Below are 16,414 nucleotides of genomic sequence, written 5' to 3'. Positions count from 1 at the left end.
ACAGCCACAGTAGACTGGTCGACTTACTCTCATCTTACACTGAATGTATCCAAAAGCGTTTGTGTGCTGATCTCTATCATGAGTCCATTTCTTCCTGAAATTAGAGTAAAGGACAGAGTGCAGGCCATCTAAGTTAAGTATTTAGGTGTGATTGTTGATAGCAACCCAATCTTGAAAAAGCTGATCAGAAACATCTCAAGAACAATAAGCACAATTTGTTTTTTTTCCAATTTATAAGAAATCAAATGAGTATAGATGCAACGCAGCTTTAAATGCACTCAATACTGTCACATTTACTGTTTCACCTCTTAGACACGTCTGTGTGTGTGTGTGTAAGCAACCAAGGAGTCTTTCGTGGATAAAGACGTTCTCGGATGGCAAAGTGAGTCATGTGACCTCAGTCCAACTGAGCATGTGTTTCACTTGCTGAAGATCGATGGCAAAAAGGCCCCTGAAACAAGGAAGTAAAGAGGGCTGCAGAGTGAAGAGTGAAGCTGCCACGTATCCGCCTTTTATTTGAGTTCACATGAACGTCTTCACCACTCTGTGCCTGTTAAAGAGGCCCGGTTATATTCAGAGAGACGGATACGACTAACTGTCAAAGTGTTGATGGGACACCTCCAAGGCTGCCTATTATTCTATGTGTATTATGAATTGTGTGATGATGAGGGTTTAACATTTGACTCTCATCTCCTTTTGAAGTCTCTGACAGGCATTTGGGCACAGGGAAAGGGACACTTCTGCACATGTGCAGTGGACTCCAAAACACAGAACCAAAACCAAGAAGACTAGTAAGAGGAGAAGTGACGCGTCATATCAGTGGAGTTGATCCATAGACTGTAGATAAGAAGTGGACGTAGTCGTCGTGACATCACCCGTTGGTTTGTGGGACTGCCGCTTTTAAAGCCTCGAGTTTCGGCGATTTTGCCGTCGCTATATTGTTTTTTTTGCAACTGATAAACAGAAGTTACCATATTTGGGATGCGGAGGAATGACAGACGCTGTATACGTCTCTGGTAGCGGCAGCTACCTGTCAGTCACAAGGTAGCCCCGCCCTAAAGCATACTCTGCTTTATGGTCTGTTTGACTCTAAATGGACCATCATTTACTAAATGAACATCATGCTGTATTGAAGAAGACTTGAAACTAGAGATTGAGACCATAAACTCATGTTTACAATGTTTACTGAGGGAATAAATCAAGAGAGAAGTAGAGTCATTTTCTCATAGACTTCTATACAACCGGAGGAGTCGCCCCCTGATGGACAGTAGAGAGAATGCAGGTTTTAAGACACTTCTTCATTGCCGTCAGTCGGCAGAACCAGAGGTTGCCGCCTGGGTAAAACATATGTAATGTCGAACGGTTACAGGAGCCTTTTCGGCGAGTATAGACCAGATTTTTACCGCGCATGTGTTGTACCCAAACGATTTGACGCGTGACATGTCCTCTTTTGATTCTCCTTGGAGCAAACCAGAGAGAGAAATCGTTCTTTGGGTCAAGTGAGGTACTGCACCCACTCCCACACACACACACACACACAGGAGGCGGCTCAAAAAGACATGAGTACAAGGTACACAACAGGTGAGATTAATGCTTTAATGGACACATTTCACTTTTACAGGACAAACAAAATAATTCAGGGTTCAAGCTGGTGCACAGCCGCTTCCCTAAACGTTCCAACGGGAAGCATCTGTGACAGACCCAACTGGACTGAGAGGACACTGAACCAAACAGTTACATAGAAGAGAACTCTATACAAGACTTCGACTTACTACTTCTTACTTGGCAACAGTTTGGCAGTTCAGAGAGAAACGCTCACAGAAACACACCTGATATATGGAACACTGAGCTAATGCTGGTTTATCCAAAGGCATGATTAACAGACATTTAAGAGGCAGAATATTAAAATGTATAGTTCTAGATGTCCCAGGAAGGATACTGGGAGGGTCGTTTTTTATTATTATTTTTATTCCTTTTGACAATGTTTAACACTAATGTATGTGCCCCTGAGTGGCAGTGAAAACGTACGAATACAAACCCTGTGAGGTTATAAAAATACTGAGACACACAAAGTAAATGTCCATTGCTGTTGTGCTTGTGCAGGACATAACTAACGTGCACCAGTATGAGCAGACTGGCTCGGAGTTGCTGATATTTCTGAGTCGTCTCAAGTAATGGACAGCACCTGCATGTTGATATTTAAGAAAGTCACTAGAGAAAACCACTGTACTGTCACAGTAAGAAAACAGTTTCCATTTCAAATATCCGGTCACAAACCTGGAAATGTTTGCAAAGGTTCGGGGTGTTGGGATATACCGGTACTGACGATAACTCTGATATTAAAGAAATGAAATGTGGATATATCTCAGGATATGAGACATCGTCTTAGATTTTGATATCGTTATATGGCATAAGTGTTGTGTTTTTCTGGTTTTAAATGTTCTATTACTTGCCATTACCCACGTAGTCACTATATCCACATCACTGATGATAATTTATCAAAAACCCCATTGTGTAAATATTTTGTAAAAATGGTGAATAGAGGTATTTGGTCCAAAATGATCTTTCATTCGTCCATATCGGTTTAACTAGAATTGATAAAGGACATTGTCTTTTTTATGACAGCATTAGTACCTAAAGCTGAACCTTGGTGTGACTGTTGATCACATGTGCTCCGGGTGGCTCTGCAGGCAGGAGATCATCTCTTGGACCGGCTTCCCCTCGAAACAAATCTGATAGACCGCCGTGAACAGAGGGAACCTGTGGAGAGAGGACGGAGAGAATCAGAGACTGGAGAGGGATCATCGGGAGGCACGCCGGAGCACCGATGGATCGAACGTGCTGTGTCAAAGCCCAGCCCAGTTTATACGCATCAAGCTGAAGACCTTTACACAGACATGAGGTTTCAGGCTGGGCCTCAGCCAGCATTCGTAGCTATACCTACGAAAAATAACGCAATGTAGTTCGTAGATGTCCTACGAAATCACTTTTTTAAAACTATTTTTTAACTAGTATTTTACAATCTTTTTCTAAAACTAACCAGCGAGTATTTTTGTTGCCCAAACCTAACGGAGCAGTTTCCTGTGAAGACGGAAAGTTTATCTTGAAAAGACTGTGTGCAAGTAACGAGCGTAAATTGACACGTGTTGCCGGATTATCGTAGGAAAACGCACTAAAAAAAAGAAGAGTAACTTTTCATATTAGATCATACGAACGATTGTACGAGGATACGTTGGATGTTTACATCCATCTGAACATCTTACTCTTAGCAAGGAAGTGTCAAACTATTCCTGTAGCTCAGAATCAGAAACTGTTTATTGCCAAGTACCGGACACATACAAGGAATTTGGCTTGGTGACTTGGTGCTCTAAACATTGCTGCAGTAAAGAGCTAAAATGATACACGGAGCCCCTTTAAATGCCAAAAACAAAACTTCAGACAGATGGGTGGATGAATGTACGTACTTGTCCACCAGGCCCTTCTGTTTGAGGATGTGGTAAACCTCGGCTGAGGTGGCAGGACCCTGCAGCTTCTGACCGTTCAACATCTCCTTCTCCAGCTCCTCGATGCTCTAAGAGTGGAAATAAAAATAAAAAACATGACGCGTGCAAAGTGTTTCACAGTCACGCTGCAGAGACATCAGACTCCGCGTTGCGCCTACCTTCCCCGTTTTAGAGAAGGCCTCCGCCACTCGCCGGTTGCGGCCGCCGTAGCACGTGGTGATGAGGTCGGCCACGCCGCAGCTCTCCAGGAAGGTGGCCGTGGAGACGGTGCCGTTCTTGGAGAAGAGTTTGGCGAAGGCTATCATCTCCATCAGCCCCAGGCGGATCACGGCCGCCTTGGTGTTGTCGCCGCACTGCAGCCCGTCGCAGAAGCCCGCGCCCACCGCGACGATGTTCTGCTCCGGAGATGAAGACAGGGAGAGCACACACATTCACACACACAGTCCACTACGCGCACCTGAATGCATCGGCAACCAATGACTTGGACGGTGGTGGTGGTGGTGTCGTCATCACACTGATGTTCCGGTTTAAGGTGAGTAGTAGTAGTACACCATTATTATAGCTAGATTACATCATTTGTTTTTATCACAGAGGAATAGAAAATCTCAAACACTGCTCTGAGACGCTGTCAGATACAGACACTTTTTTATTTCCTTTATAAAATTGCCCCGTTATGCTGAACACGAGTTCTTTTCTGTACCATTCTTGCCAGTTTCCCATTTGTACCACTGACAATTTAAATCTGAGCAAAAACAGCAAGGTTCCAACACTTTGGATGATTTGACTACTAATAACCCTGATACACAATAATCAATAACTACAGAAATAGCAGTTTCCTCAGTCTCATGTGTGTTCAGTGTGCGAGTGTGGTTGTGTACCTTCAGCGCTCCACACAGCTCCACTGTATCAGCATCATCCACCACTGTGATTCTGAAGTTTGGAGTCTGCAGCAGCTCTTTGAACAGCAGGCCGTTCTCCAGAATCCTACTGCCTGAACACACACACGCACACGCACACACATTATTATATGGATTATGGATTCTTTTTTTAAGACAGCCATTAAGCTCTGTGTGAACAGTACATATTGTCAGCTTCTTGACGAACAAAGAAATCGTCTGAAACTCAGCTTCAAACTGAATCATTTAAAAATAGAAAACACACAAAATATGACTCACCCTCCTATTTATTTTTAATGCCGCTTCCTAAAATAGATACTCCTCTTTTTGCAGCCCAGGTTGGAAACTAACATCCAGACACAGCATTGGTCAGGCTCAAATTCATAATATGGGCTATTTTATTGCTTAACTATTATTTTCTATAATTTCAGAGTTACTGCACAGCCGCTTGTGTCCCTCCTACCGATAGTGGTTTCACAGAACTTCTCGTCGGCCACTTCGTTGGCGATGTTTGCTCCCATGAGGACGCTGACGTCAATCCCCATCTTCTCTCGGATGATGTCGGAGATGAGCTTCAGGCCCCCAGGACCCGCATCTATACCCTGACAGACACGGAGACAGACGGACGAGAGGAGCGTGAGACGGCAGGAAGAAGGTGAGACATGGTAGCTGAGGGGAGGCGGAGGGTACGACATGTACGTCTAAGTATTGTGTTAATGCCACGCACACTCTTGTCGTTGCAAACTAAGAGGCCATAACACTTAATAACCCCAGGTGTTTAACATCAGCAGAACATGATGATGATGAGGAGAAGAACAGTAGACACAACGTCTCATCCTTCACACTTTCATCTCATCTTCCCCTGACTCCCTCTGCTGCTCCCGATTTGGACTGAAATGTGTCTCTGAAGCACAAAAACAGTGACGCAGGTTCTGACTCACACAGAGACACCAAACACACCACACACACACACACACACACACACACACACACACACACACACACACACACACACACACACACACACACACACACACACACACACACACACACACACACACACACACACACACACACACACACACACACACACACACACACACACACACACACACACACACACACACACACACAGGAAGTGTTAATAAGTTGAATTTAACAACTATAAAACCGTGGCGCTTTGAGGATATGAAATGACTGATTATTAACCGCTGCAGCCACTGAAATGCTACTTTTAACTATCAAACACATTATAAAGCTTTGTATTTACATAGTAACGCATACATTTAAAAGTTACAGCCCAACATGTCGACAGATGTGTTTGGTGCTTGTTTCCTGGAGTCAGATTAGTTATATCCCTGTTTGTCCAGTATTAGAGAATATGTTGGGACTGGAACCACTTTCGCTCCGTATCATCCCCTCTTTCCTCCCCGCTTCCTGTCTTTCTCCAGCTGCCCTAATAAAGGCAATGAAAGCCCTTAACTCAAAAATAGTAACATCAGCCAAATAGTAAAAGTATCTCAATGGGGTCGTGTGACCCAAACGTTTTTACAGTTTGGATGTATTGTGTAGTTGTTAAATGTGGCTGCATGGGAGCTGTCCGGTGCTGAACACTTTCACCTCCACATGTGAACGACCTTGTTGCCTTGCGGTCACTTGTATTTGGCTTGTAGCTATTTCATTGAATATTATTTGGCCAAATTTAGTTCAAAGACAGATTTATAATGAATGTGCTCGTTGCCATATCTGCTTTTATTGAAAAAGAAAAAAAGGAGAACTTCCAGACATGATAATCTACTATTTTCTGAGCTAAGGGAACAAACTTTTTTTAAAGTGTTTTGGGGTATGTTTGTATTGGTTGAAATGACGGTTATATTCTGAAGGGTCAGTTATACTCAAAACTGACAGCGAGGCAACAGCTGTGGCCTAGTTTGCTCCTAACTTTCTCTCCTGAGAGGAATTGAGGGTAAATACAGCCTCGGTGTCTCCCTCAGTCCCACAGCGCCTAAAGCCTGAGATGATATAAACCCAGGCTCTCCATAATGGGCCCCGTCCTCAGCCTTTCTACCTGGGGAGAGCCGGGGATTTATTTCCTCCAACATGTACACACACTGTACACACACACACACACACACGCACACACAAACAAGCTGGAGAGATTGTGTGAGCTTTCATCTCTGTCATCTGGGTCGCAGTGGAAACGCAGCTGACCGTTCTGTTTGAGAGGAATTATATGTTCTATAAATAGCAGGTTTCAGCAGATTTACAGCCACTTCAACGGTGTGACACAACCATACAACAGATCCTGATGAAAACTTGTGCAGTAGCTAAATTATATTTAAGGATAATGTTGTTGTTGGTTTTTTTTTTTTATTATTATTTTTTTTTTTTTTTTAAATCGGTGTGAAGATTCGCTTCTTGTTTCTAATGCTAGTTCTTTCAGGGTTATGTAGTTTTGCAATGACACACTAATGTGTGTGGTCAAATCTTTGGCAGCATTTTACCAAAACATGGACTTTTAAGTTTAGTTTTTATAATGTAGAAATATATAACAATTAGGGCTCAATTCAATTCATACAATACAAAATGTTTTATTCGTCCCTCAAGGGGTATGAAGGCAAATCCGAGAGCACAAATGAGATCGCGTGTGTAGAGGTTCCGCGGGTGCAAATTAATCAGCCGCGTGCGTATTTTACTTTGACGAGCGCTTTTATATCACTTTTATATCTCCTCGCGAGCAGAGATTGCTGCCTGCGAGGAGAAAACCATGCTTTGAGCACGACTAGTATCACTGCTCTTTTGCTCGCGAGTAGATTTTCTTTTTGACACCCAGTCACCGTTGTATAACTAAATTGAATTGGTTACAATCCTCGTCTTTGGATTGGGTGGATATCACTCTGACACAGACGCTCGGGGGCGACTAGATATGCATAATAGCATTTATCCTGCTCAAAATTGTATTGTCACAAGTCAGAGTGGTAATAAAAGAATTCCACAATACTACAAATTGTAAATTGAAAATATTTACATTTACTCGCGGAAACTAAATTCATGATGTCTTTAAATCCTTAAAAGTGGAAAAACTCCCGTTTCAGATATCTACAATCTCATTTTTGTAGTACCCTTCCTCCAACCAGGATGTGAATAAAGCTGAGAGTCCACAATCATCATACAACCGGAACTTGAATATGTTTTGGTAACTAGCTGGGTCTCGTCTAGTCTGGTCTTTATGTCCCTGCCTCTGCAAAAGTATTTTTTATCCCCGGTGGGGACAAAATGAAGTCAGAAATAGACTTTTAGTGTCAGCTCAGTAAATGGACCAGGGCTGGCCTCCTTCCTGCCTGAGATGAGGTTAAAAGTCAGAGAGAAGTCTGTCATCAAAGCATTCTCATACTGACACGTAGGTGTACACTGTAGCCTATTTATGTTTATGTTAACAGCACTTTGTGCTATTTTAAAGAGGTGTGTTGGCATGCCTGGCAGAGTGGCGCTATCCATGGTGCTGAAAAAGGAGGATTTAATTCTGGCATGTTTAACTAGCAGTGAACCTGTTTTTTATCCGCTATGTGTCAGCATGAGGAAAAGACACGGCACGAGAGGGGAAATATTGTGCAACTTGATGAATTACATTTTTATTTCTTCGATTTTTTAAACAGATTCAAATATTCCTGCCAATGCAGTGGTTAAGTTCCAAAAACATGTTTTATCAGAGTTCACAAATATTCTACAAATGCTCCTTTAAAGCAGAGGAGCAGCGTGAGTCAGAGGACGGTACCTTTATGAGTGTGATCCCCCGAGCTTTGGCAGAGACGCAGCCCACCATCTCGTCGCAGAGGTTGCGGATGAACTGGTGGGGGACCACGAACACCAGCAGGTCGGCTCCCTCCGCGGCGTCCCGCAGCTTCGGGACAGCCACCTGTGAGGGCCAAACAACAAGGGACACGCGGATCAAAACGAAGCACGGGGCGGGGCCTCCTATAGTCTCAGCGAGCACTGATTTGGATACAAAACGGTCTTAAATGTGGTTGCGACACTGTGTTGATGGCTTCTCGCTGACTGGAAGTTCATCACAGCTAGAAGAAGATTGTAATCCTCTCTCGATCTCTCACCACATTCTCGGGCAGTTTGTATCCGGGCAGGTACTTGACGTTCTCGTGCTCCGTGTTGATGATGTCGGAGAGCTTCCTGCCGTCGACGTTCTCCTCGAACACCCACATCTTCACCGTGGTGGCGAAACGAAGCGACGTGGCGTTGTTTCCGATTATCCGGGCGATGGCCGAGCCCCTGCAACCAACGCAGAGGTCAGGAGGTCAGCTAGCTTTCACTTGCTGTATACGTTTAGCCCCCAACTTTACCTCCACGGAACGCTTACTGAACCACAAAGGGCCGCTGTGAGACCAGACTGGTGACATTTGAAAGCGTTCACTCCCTGCACTCTTAGAAATAAGGGTTCCAAAAGGGTTCTTCCTGAAGGGCTGAGGCTCTAGCCCCCGACGTTAATTATCCTGCAAACGTCCCTGGTTCAAGACCCCCCCCTCCACCGAAATGCCATTGAGCAAGGCAATGACTTCTTCTGGCTTGCAGAGACCATGTCCTCTGACCTCTCACCTAAAAGGTATATATAGAGTGCTGCAGGAATGACTGAGACTACAAAATGTCATCACACCAAACACTAGTCCACCTTTACAGCCTTGGGTATATACTCGCACCCATGTGACTGTGGTATAGTTCGTTTAAAGCCTAACTTTAGCTTTATACTTAAAAAAACATAAAAGTGGTGTTTATTTGTGAGGATTATCTTGCTGAACAAAACGCAACAATCCAAAAATCCAATGGACAAATCCCATTGGCTGTTTTGTGGAGGGAACCAGTGCGATGCTAACTTCTGGGTTGGCCTCCAAAAACATGTCATCCCTGCAGCACTCTATCTTTACTATCATCACACCCAGCCCTGTCAGTGTCCAGTCATGCTCTGAAATACACCATCAACAGTCCGTGTATTCACAGATGTAACGTCTCAACCAGGGGCGTAAATATAGGCAGTGCAGGCAGTGTGGTTGCACTGAGGCCTGAAGGGTGGCGGCGGGTCCCATAGAGAGAACAGGCCCTACAACTATGTGTTGGGCAGAGAGTGAGCCCTAAGTGATTCAAATTGTCACCACAGAAAATAAGCCAATAAAAACACTACCTGCACTGCCATTTGCTATATAAACCCTTTAAAAGGCAAACCTGTCTCTGTCACGGTTTTCAGTTGGTAGCAATCAATAAAATGAATAATTTCGTATTTTCTTTGGTATTTTTTGTCATAAACTGATATGCAATGATGATTGCTGGGTAATGCGTTTTGATGTTGTCCAATGTCAAGTTTCTATTCAATCACGTGAAGAGACAATACCATTTACGGTAGCTAGTTTAGGCGCCAAATCTCTCAAGACTGACGAGCTGGGCACATCCGCAAGCCGAGCGAGCGGTCATCCCTTTTGAACATGAAGTAGGCGGCACTAAGGACCTGGTCCTAACAGGTTGCAACAGCGCATCATGTCCCCCATCACCCCAGCCCGCCTGACAGCTTACCAGTTTCCGGAGCCGACGATGCACACTTTGAGCGGGGAGGCCATCAGTGATGTTTTCCTGTGTTCAGCCGAGCTCTCTCGTGACTCCTCCACGCTGGCTAGAGCATGAATGTGGGGCTACAGAAGATGCAGCTAGCCGCTTCACGAGCGAACGAGACGAGCTCGAGCAGTGCGTCTTCTTCTGATGACGTCGTAGTATGCGCCGCGCGCGCACAAGCCTGTTGGAAGTTGTAGTTTTCGTGTGTGTTGACGTAAACGGTGCCTCCAGATTACATAACAGGGTGACTTAATTATGGATAATGATTAACATAATTTGTAATGAACAATGGTTATGATTTATAATACTTATGCAACAGATATTGTGTTTTTCATGATAAATATAATAAAATACAAACACCTTTATTGGGCTACTAAAATGACCTTATAGAAGACGGAATGTATTGATACCTGAGGCTTCACAGTATTTATTTATTGGGAAGGAACAGGTTTTACCGGTTCATCACAATTACATGCATTAGAAGTAATTAAAAAAACAAAAACATTTTTGGATTGTTGGATTCCCCGTTGCTTACTCTGTATATTATTATTATTATTATTATTATTATTATTATTATTATGTCTTTTTAATTGGTATATTTGCATTCTTACAGTGTATTATTTCATTAGTTAAAAATACAAAGGGGGGGGGAATCCATATGTGTAACATTATTAAATATAGCCTAACTTTATGGTTAATAATATAAGTCAGCACCAGCGGCCACTTTTCCAAACCTGCATGTTAGGAAGAAGAGAAGTGTATCTACAATACATATTTTCTAAATATAAAGGAGTATCCGTGCATGTACTTTTTGATATCGTTAAGCCATTTGTCGCCGTGATGTTTCTTTAATAATGGTGGAATAACATAAAATAACACAACCCACAGTTTGGATGCTCTCAGCCTGTGAAGCTCTCTAAGGTTTTACTGCATTACTGATTCCCTTGTTGCCGGTTCAGTGTGTGTGGGGGGGGGACCAACCCGGGATTTCCAAAATAAAAAACGCAATAACGTCAGAGAGGGAGGGAGAGAGAGCGAGAAAGAGAGAGAGAGGGCGCGCTCCGCAGTGAAACAGTCGGAATATCCCTCCAGTCTGTAAACAGTGTCACAGCAGACTGGAGTAAAGCTCCACTTGTGTCTCACTCTCTCTCATCGCTGCATCACTTTGCCAAAAAAAAAAAGAGCTGCATCAAATCTTTGACTTCAAATCTGTATCTCTCTTTCTATCTCTCGTGCTCTCTTTCTCTCTCTTTGGGTCTTTGCGCTGAAAAGCGTTCTCAAGTGGAAACGAATCGAGGACAGCAAGCGGGCAGCAAGCAAGCAGCATGAACCGGCCAGCGCGTCAGGAGAGCCCCGCTTGGAGCCCCTGCAGGAAGCAGCAGGAGCAGCAGCAGCAGCGGGTCGGCCAGCCGCGCAGCCTGGCTGCGACGGAGCAGCGAGCCGGGTCCGGGACCACAAGGGACGGCGGAGCGGGGTCGAGCCCCCCGCTTCACAAGCCAGCCCGTAGCAAGCGGCACCTGGAGGGGATCCTGAAGAAATACACGAACCCGCTCCAGGGCTGGCAGAGCAGGTAGGTCACCGGACTGACGGACAAAGTGTGTTCAAATTAATTTTGGGGTCACCGTGCGTTGTCTTTTTAATGTCCAACCTCTAATATTACTATTAGTCCGAGCAGTTCAATTATGACCATGCTTCCTAACAGATGGACAGAAGTGTTTGATCACCTTGGATCACCTCTTGAGGATCTCAGACTGGGGCCATTATTTCCCTATGTGAATGTTTAAAAACTGATTTGATGCCTTTTTTATTATTATTTATCTTCTAAATGTTATTTGATTAAAATGTTTGGCCCATAGATATTGAGTTAATCCCCGCCCCTCAGCCTATCTATCTGTGGTTACAGAATTCATATAAAAGCAAACATGTATCTTTGACAAATTCACCTGCAGCATCAGTTTTCGACAAAACTTTATTCAAATGTTCTGTATTCAACCAATATTGCATAATAAACAACTTCGGGGTGACATCCCACAGAATCTGTCAACTGGGTCAGTAAGATCAGGTCATATTTCCACCAGTTCCTCTATGTGTGTGTGTGTGTGTGTGTGTGTGTGTGTGTGTGTGTGTGTGTGTGTGTGTGTGTGTGTGTGTGTGTGTGTGTGTGTCTGTGCACATTCTTCCATTCATTCAGTCTGAACCTGCTTCAATGGCTCATTGAGAGGAGAAGCGGGGGTGGGAGTCCCAGAAACACTGAGTGAGTCATCCAGCATCAGGAAAGCCCTGCGCTCCTTTCCTGCATCTCAATACTCCCTCTCCTCTCCTCTCCTCTCCTCTCCTCTCCTCTCCTCTCCTCTCCTCTAAATGCTCACTCTCTGTCTCACTCTCCCACTGTCCTATAGTGGATCGATAGGAAGAGCATCCAAACGTGTAATGAGCTCTATGATCACATTTTGACAATGTGTGGTATAGGCTTACTTACTTCCGCACACACTCACACACACTCACACACACACACACACACACAGACACATTCATACACTGCTGACCTCGACTCAGAAACACACAAGAGTTTGCGTGTGTGTGTGTTTGCACCAGCGTGCGTCAGCAGGTTATGTGTTTGTGCGTGTGTTTTGAATATGATATAAATATCCCTGTTATTTATAAAGCTTTAATTTTGCGTTTCCGTGCCTGGAGACAGACGGACGGTGTCGTGTTTGTACCGTCGAAAAATGATTGCTGCTTTATTGTTGTTTCTCAGTCCGTCAGAGTCGATTTAGTTGTTGTTATTTGTTGTGACGGGGCGGTTGACGGAGAATGAACCAACTCGGCCAGAGAGTTATAGCTGCTTTCAGTATGGCTGCCAAACTTGATTAACAATGTAGTCTCAGGAAGTCTTTTTCAGTTAGGATCTTTCCATGATAGGAAAAAATTGTGACATACCAACCCCTCGGGGTTACAAACATGCACAAAACACGCCAAACTAGGGTTCCTGCCAGTGTACTTAAGCCCCCCCCCCACACCACCACCACCACACAACCACTTTCTTTGGCCCAGATCTTCTATGGGTGACGTGCCATTGTCCCGACAGCCCATTATTCCAAAAACACCAATAGTCCGAAATGTCCAACCGAGGCCCATTTGTCCGACAGCTCGTTATCCCGGCAACAAATGCCTGTTGTTCCGAAGGTCAATCGCGCCCGAAAAACACACACTCAGAAGCACATGGCTAACTATTATTCTTCCGCCATGGTGGAAGATAAAAGTTAATTTCCAGCACTGGGCCAAAGGGTCTATATAATATAATATTTTCTCATGAACAAAAGCCTGAATTGTATCTGTGTTTTTTCTTAAAACTTTAACTTTGAACGAGCGTGATAGACAGAGAGAACAGCTCAGCTAAAGCTACTGAGATCACCTATCACTGACTTAACTGCCATCTCTCTCTGCCAACCTTGCTCTTTTGTTATGTATGTGGGAGTGGCCATGATACTGCGTACGAAGAATATGTCTGTCTTATTTAAAATTCTGTCTCTTCTCTGTCTCTCTTCCTTTGTTACTCCAGTTTATCTGAATCTGTCAATTATTTTCTCACCCTATATATAATTTCTCCTTTTTTCCTAAATACCGCTATCTCTCTGTGCGTCTCTCTTTATCTGTCAGCCCCCCCCCTGCCTGCTGCTGTTATTTAAGTGAACTGTTTTTCATCCTCCTGTCTCAGGCGTCCGCACTTCCAGTAGCTGCTCCGCTGTGCACACTTGACTGGTGGATTTAGTGCCTTAGTGAGGGTTACATGGCCTAATGGTTGGCTGGACACCTCGCTGACAGATGAGTGAGGTGTCGGGGTCGGAGAAGGATCAATGCACTCACCGGCCGAGCTGTTCATTTAGCTTCCTTTTTTTGTCCAGCTCCTACTTCACCTTCCAGTGTTTGCTCAAGGAGACAACATGCATGATATCTGCATTCTACACCTCCATCTGGTCCAGTCGAATGACCTCTCTACCTACATACGGCTGGGCTGGTTTCACTACACTGAAGCCAGTTCCTGTCATCTTTGTATTTCACTCCCATTGGAGGTAGTCAACGTTGACTTATTTGTCACATACTTCAGTTACACCACTTCCGTTGTTATTTTAACCCAATAACTTATTTGTCATGTAACTTTGATTCTTAAGTAACACCACCTCCGTAGTTTTTTTTAACCCAAACGTTGACTTATTTGTCGCTTTACTTTTGTACTTAAGTGACACCACTTCCATTGTTATTTTAACCCAAAGGGTGATTTACTTGTTTCGTAACTTCTTAAGTAACGCTACTTCTGTAGTTATTTTAAGTCAAAAGTTGACTTATTTGTTATGTAGCTATGCAACTGAGGCTGACACTTTAACATACTGCTCTCCACATTTTTTTTACATTTGACTTTACATCTGACTTTCGGCACATAACTGACTGGCTGGACACAATGAAAGCAGTGCTAAGCCACACACACAGTGGACAGGATGAACCCTGCCCTGCCTGGCTGCATCCGGCACCTTCCTGCAGGGTTGTGCCGAGGTGTGGGTCATTTTATTTTACGTTTTGGAACGTAACCGCCGCGAAGCAATCGGAAAGTAACGTTTTATTTCTGATTCACTGCTTTGTTCTCACGAGCATTCATTCATTCCTTATACCTCGCTCGACCATCCTTTACCCCTCGCTCGTGGAGCCGAGGAGGAGTGGCCAACTTTGAATGCTGTGTGTTTACAAACAGCAGGCGACAAATGTAACATATTGTACCTTTAACCGTGGTGCTGTTACATCATGAAACAGATTCATCTTTCAGTGATTTGTAATGGTTTTGGAAGGCACAGACGGGTGATCAGAAAATGCTTCTATGTGTGATTGTGCGGTGCGTAGTGATTTTGTCATTTTCTTTGGAGCACATTGAGCGACATTGTCCATGCAAGTGTCAGCAGTGTTAACATGACATTATACTCTGCCATGTCCCCCCCCCCTCTACCTAACACACAAAAATGAAGTAGACAGGAGCTTATTGATTCACACTGCTTTATGCTTGGGTTGCTGATCATTTACATTTTGGTAAGGAGGGGAGGTCTGCCCGCTGCATGCCACACAGTCACATAACAGCAGTGGAGCGGAAGAAACAGATTGCTGTGTGAAAACAGATTTAAATTATTCATAGTGGCCTCTTTCTTCTCATCGCTGGGTATCCTTGTCTTATAGTAAACCTTTGTGCTTTTTTTTTCTACCCCTGTAGCACCCATTCACTCTCTTCATCCATCCCAGCTTCAGTCCCCCCCCCGTCAGAGGTTCTCATCAGTGCTTAGAGATACTGCTTCATGGCCATATTAAGACTCCAGGGTGAAATAAGTCAGCCCTCAGTAGCTTGCATATGAGCTCCATTGTGAGATGGAATAAGATTTGTCCTCACTCTCATCACCAGTGGAGAACGCTGACTGAGCAATACTGCACAAACAGTGGTTGTGATTGTGTGTGTGTGCGCGTGTGTGTGTGTGTGTGTTTGTGAGACAGAGACAGTGTGAGCAGGAGGTTCAAAGGGGAGAGATAAAATATAACAACCGGAGCACAACAATGACTCTCAATAGATGCGCTCTTATGATGTTTCAAGCCACAACACTGCAGAGGACGTTACAGTGATTTGTTCGTGTCTCACTCCCTCACCGTGTCTCTGAATTTAAAGATGAATAAGAGAATTGTTAAGTTTTGTTTTATGTGTAGTGAGCTTTCCCAAGTCAGAGAGTAAGAGAAGCAAGAGTGGAGTTGTGAATATCTCTGGATTTAGTCATTTTATTAGTTTTTGAAATCAAACAACAAAACAGATAAGAAGGCAAACACAAAAACAACAAACACACGATCATTCAAGCATGCAAAGAAGAATATCATCTGCATATGGTTAAACTTGATGTTATTACCACCTCTGTGGTTGCACCTGAAACCATTGTTTTATGTCTGTTCTTTTATCTGTACTTTATCAGAAAAGGTCCAAGCAAAGGGCTGAGAGAGAATGAGACAGAGCGAAGTTCAGCTTAGATACAATTTATTTGAGTTGATGGCAACTATACTTGTAAGTGCAAAACCTCGTGAGTAAGTCAATAAGAATAATTCATGAAAACACCTGTTTAACAAGCTTAAACTTGCAGAAAAGTGATGTTATTAATCGTTTTGTGTCCCCCATCCACTACTGGTAGGTTTTAACCATAGCGCACTTCTTAAGCCAATGGTAAATTGTTATGAACAACTTAAAGCTAAACTGTTTAGCCTAATTGGCTACATTTGGCTAATTGCCACATTAGAATTTATCAGATTATTGTAGATTTACTGGCTGACATGGCAACCCTCACTCCCAAACCAGCTCCTCCGTCCTCTAGGCCCTCTCTGTCCCAACCA

General features: G+C 43.8%; 2 protein-coding genes across 3 annotated transcripts in view; one reads left to right on the top strand and one right to left on the bottom strand.

The window, feature by feature from the left end:
• Positions 1-1,582: 1,582 nt before the first annotated feature.
• Positions 1,583-10,142, bottom strand: gpd1l (glycerol-3-phosphate dehydrogenase 1 like). 2 transcript variants are annotated; one of them, XM_076096421.1, is made up of 9 exons: positions 9,974-10,142; positions 8,509-8,683; positions 8,175-8,315; positions 4,863-5,001; positions 4,382-4,494; positions 3,662-3,898; positions 3,465-3,571; positions 2,635-2,760; positions 1,583-2,185 (listed from the first exon to the last, which is right to left on the bottom strand). In XM_076096421.1, exons 1-8 carry the CDS (start codon positions 10,015-10,017, stop codon positions 2,664-2,666), a joined length of 1,053 nt encoding a protein of 350 aa, XP_075952536.1. In that variant the 5' UTR covers positions 10,018-10,142; the 3' UTR covers positions 1,583-2,185; positions 2,635-2,663. The 2 variants fall into 2 exon arrangements, with proteins under 2 accessions (XP_075952536.1, XP_075952535.1); XM_076096420.1 differs by having other exon boundaries at positions 1,583-2,760.
• Positions 10,143-11,334: 1,192 nt separating this feature from the next.
• The window catches only part of LOC142955163 (oxysterol-binding protein-related protein 10-like), a 50,273-nt gene continuing 45,193 nt past the window's right edge, over positions 11,335-16,414 (top strand). Inside the window, exon 1 of the mRNA XM_076096578.1 lies at positions 11,335-11,579. Coding sequence (XP_075952693.1) covers positions 11,335-11,579 — 245 coding nt within the window. The remainder of the gene's footprint in view (positions 11,580-16,414) is intronic.

Source organism: Anarhichas minor, unplaced genomic scaffold (assembly GCF_050575085.1).
Source record: "Anarhichas minor isolate MPS153535 unplaced genomic scaffold, ASM5057508v1 ptg000022l, whole genome shotgun sequence".
In the NCBI taxonomy this organism is placed as follows: Eukaryota; Metazoa; Chordata; class Actinopteri; order Perciformes; family Anarhichadidae; genus Anarhichas; species Anarhichas minor.
This window is presented reverse-complemented; position numbering and strand designations above follow the sequence as displayed.

Bases quoted from the DNA above. Each gene is read 5' to 3' on its own strand.
- gpd1l (XM_076096420.1), bottom strand. From the start codon at position 10,017: ATGGCCTCCCCGCTCAAAGTGTGCATCGTCGGCTCCGGAAACTG. The intron at 8,316-8,508 runs GTGAGAGATCGA...TGGCCCTCACAG, and splicing joins ACAAACTGCCCGAGAATGTG to GTGGCTGTCCCGAAGCTGCG. The intron at 2,761-3,464 runs GTACGTACATTC...CTCTCTCCACAG, and splicing joins CAGAAGGGCCTGGTGGACAA to GTTCCCTCTGTTCACGGCGG.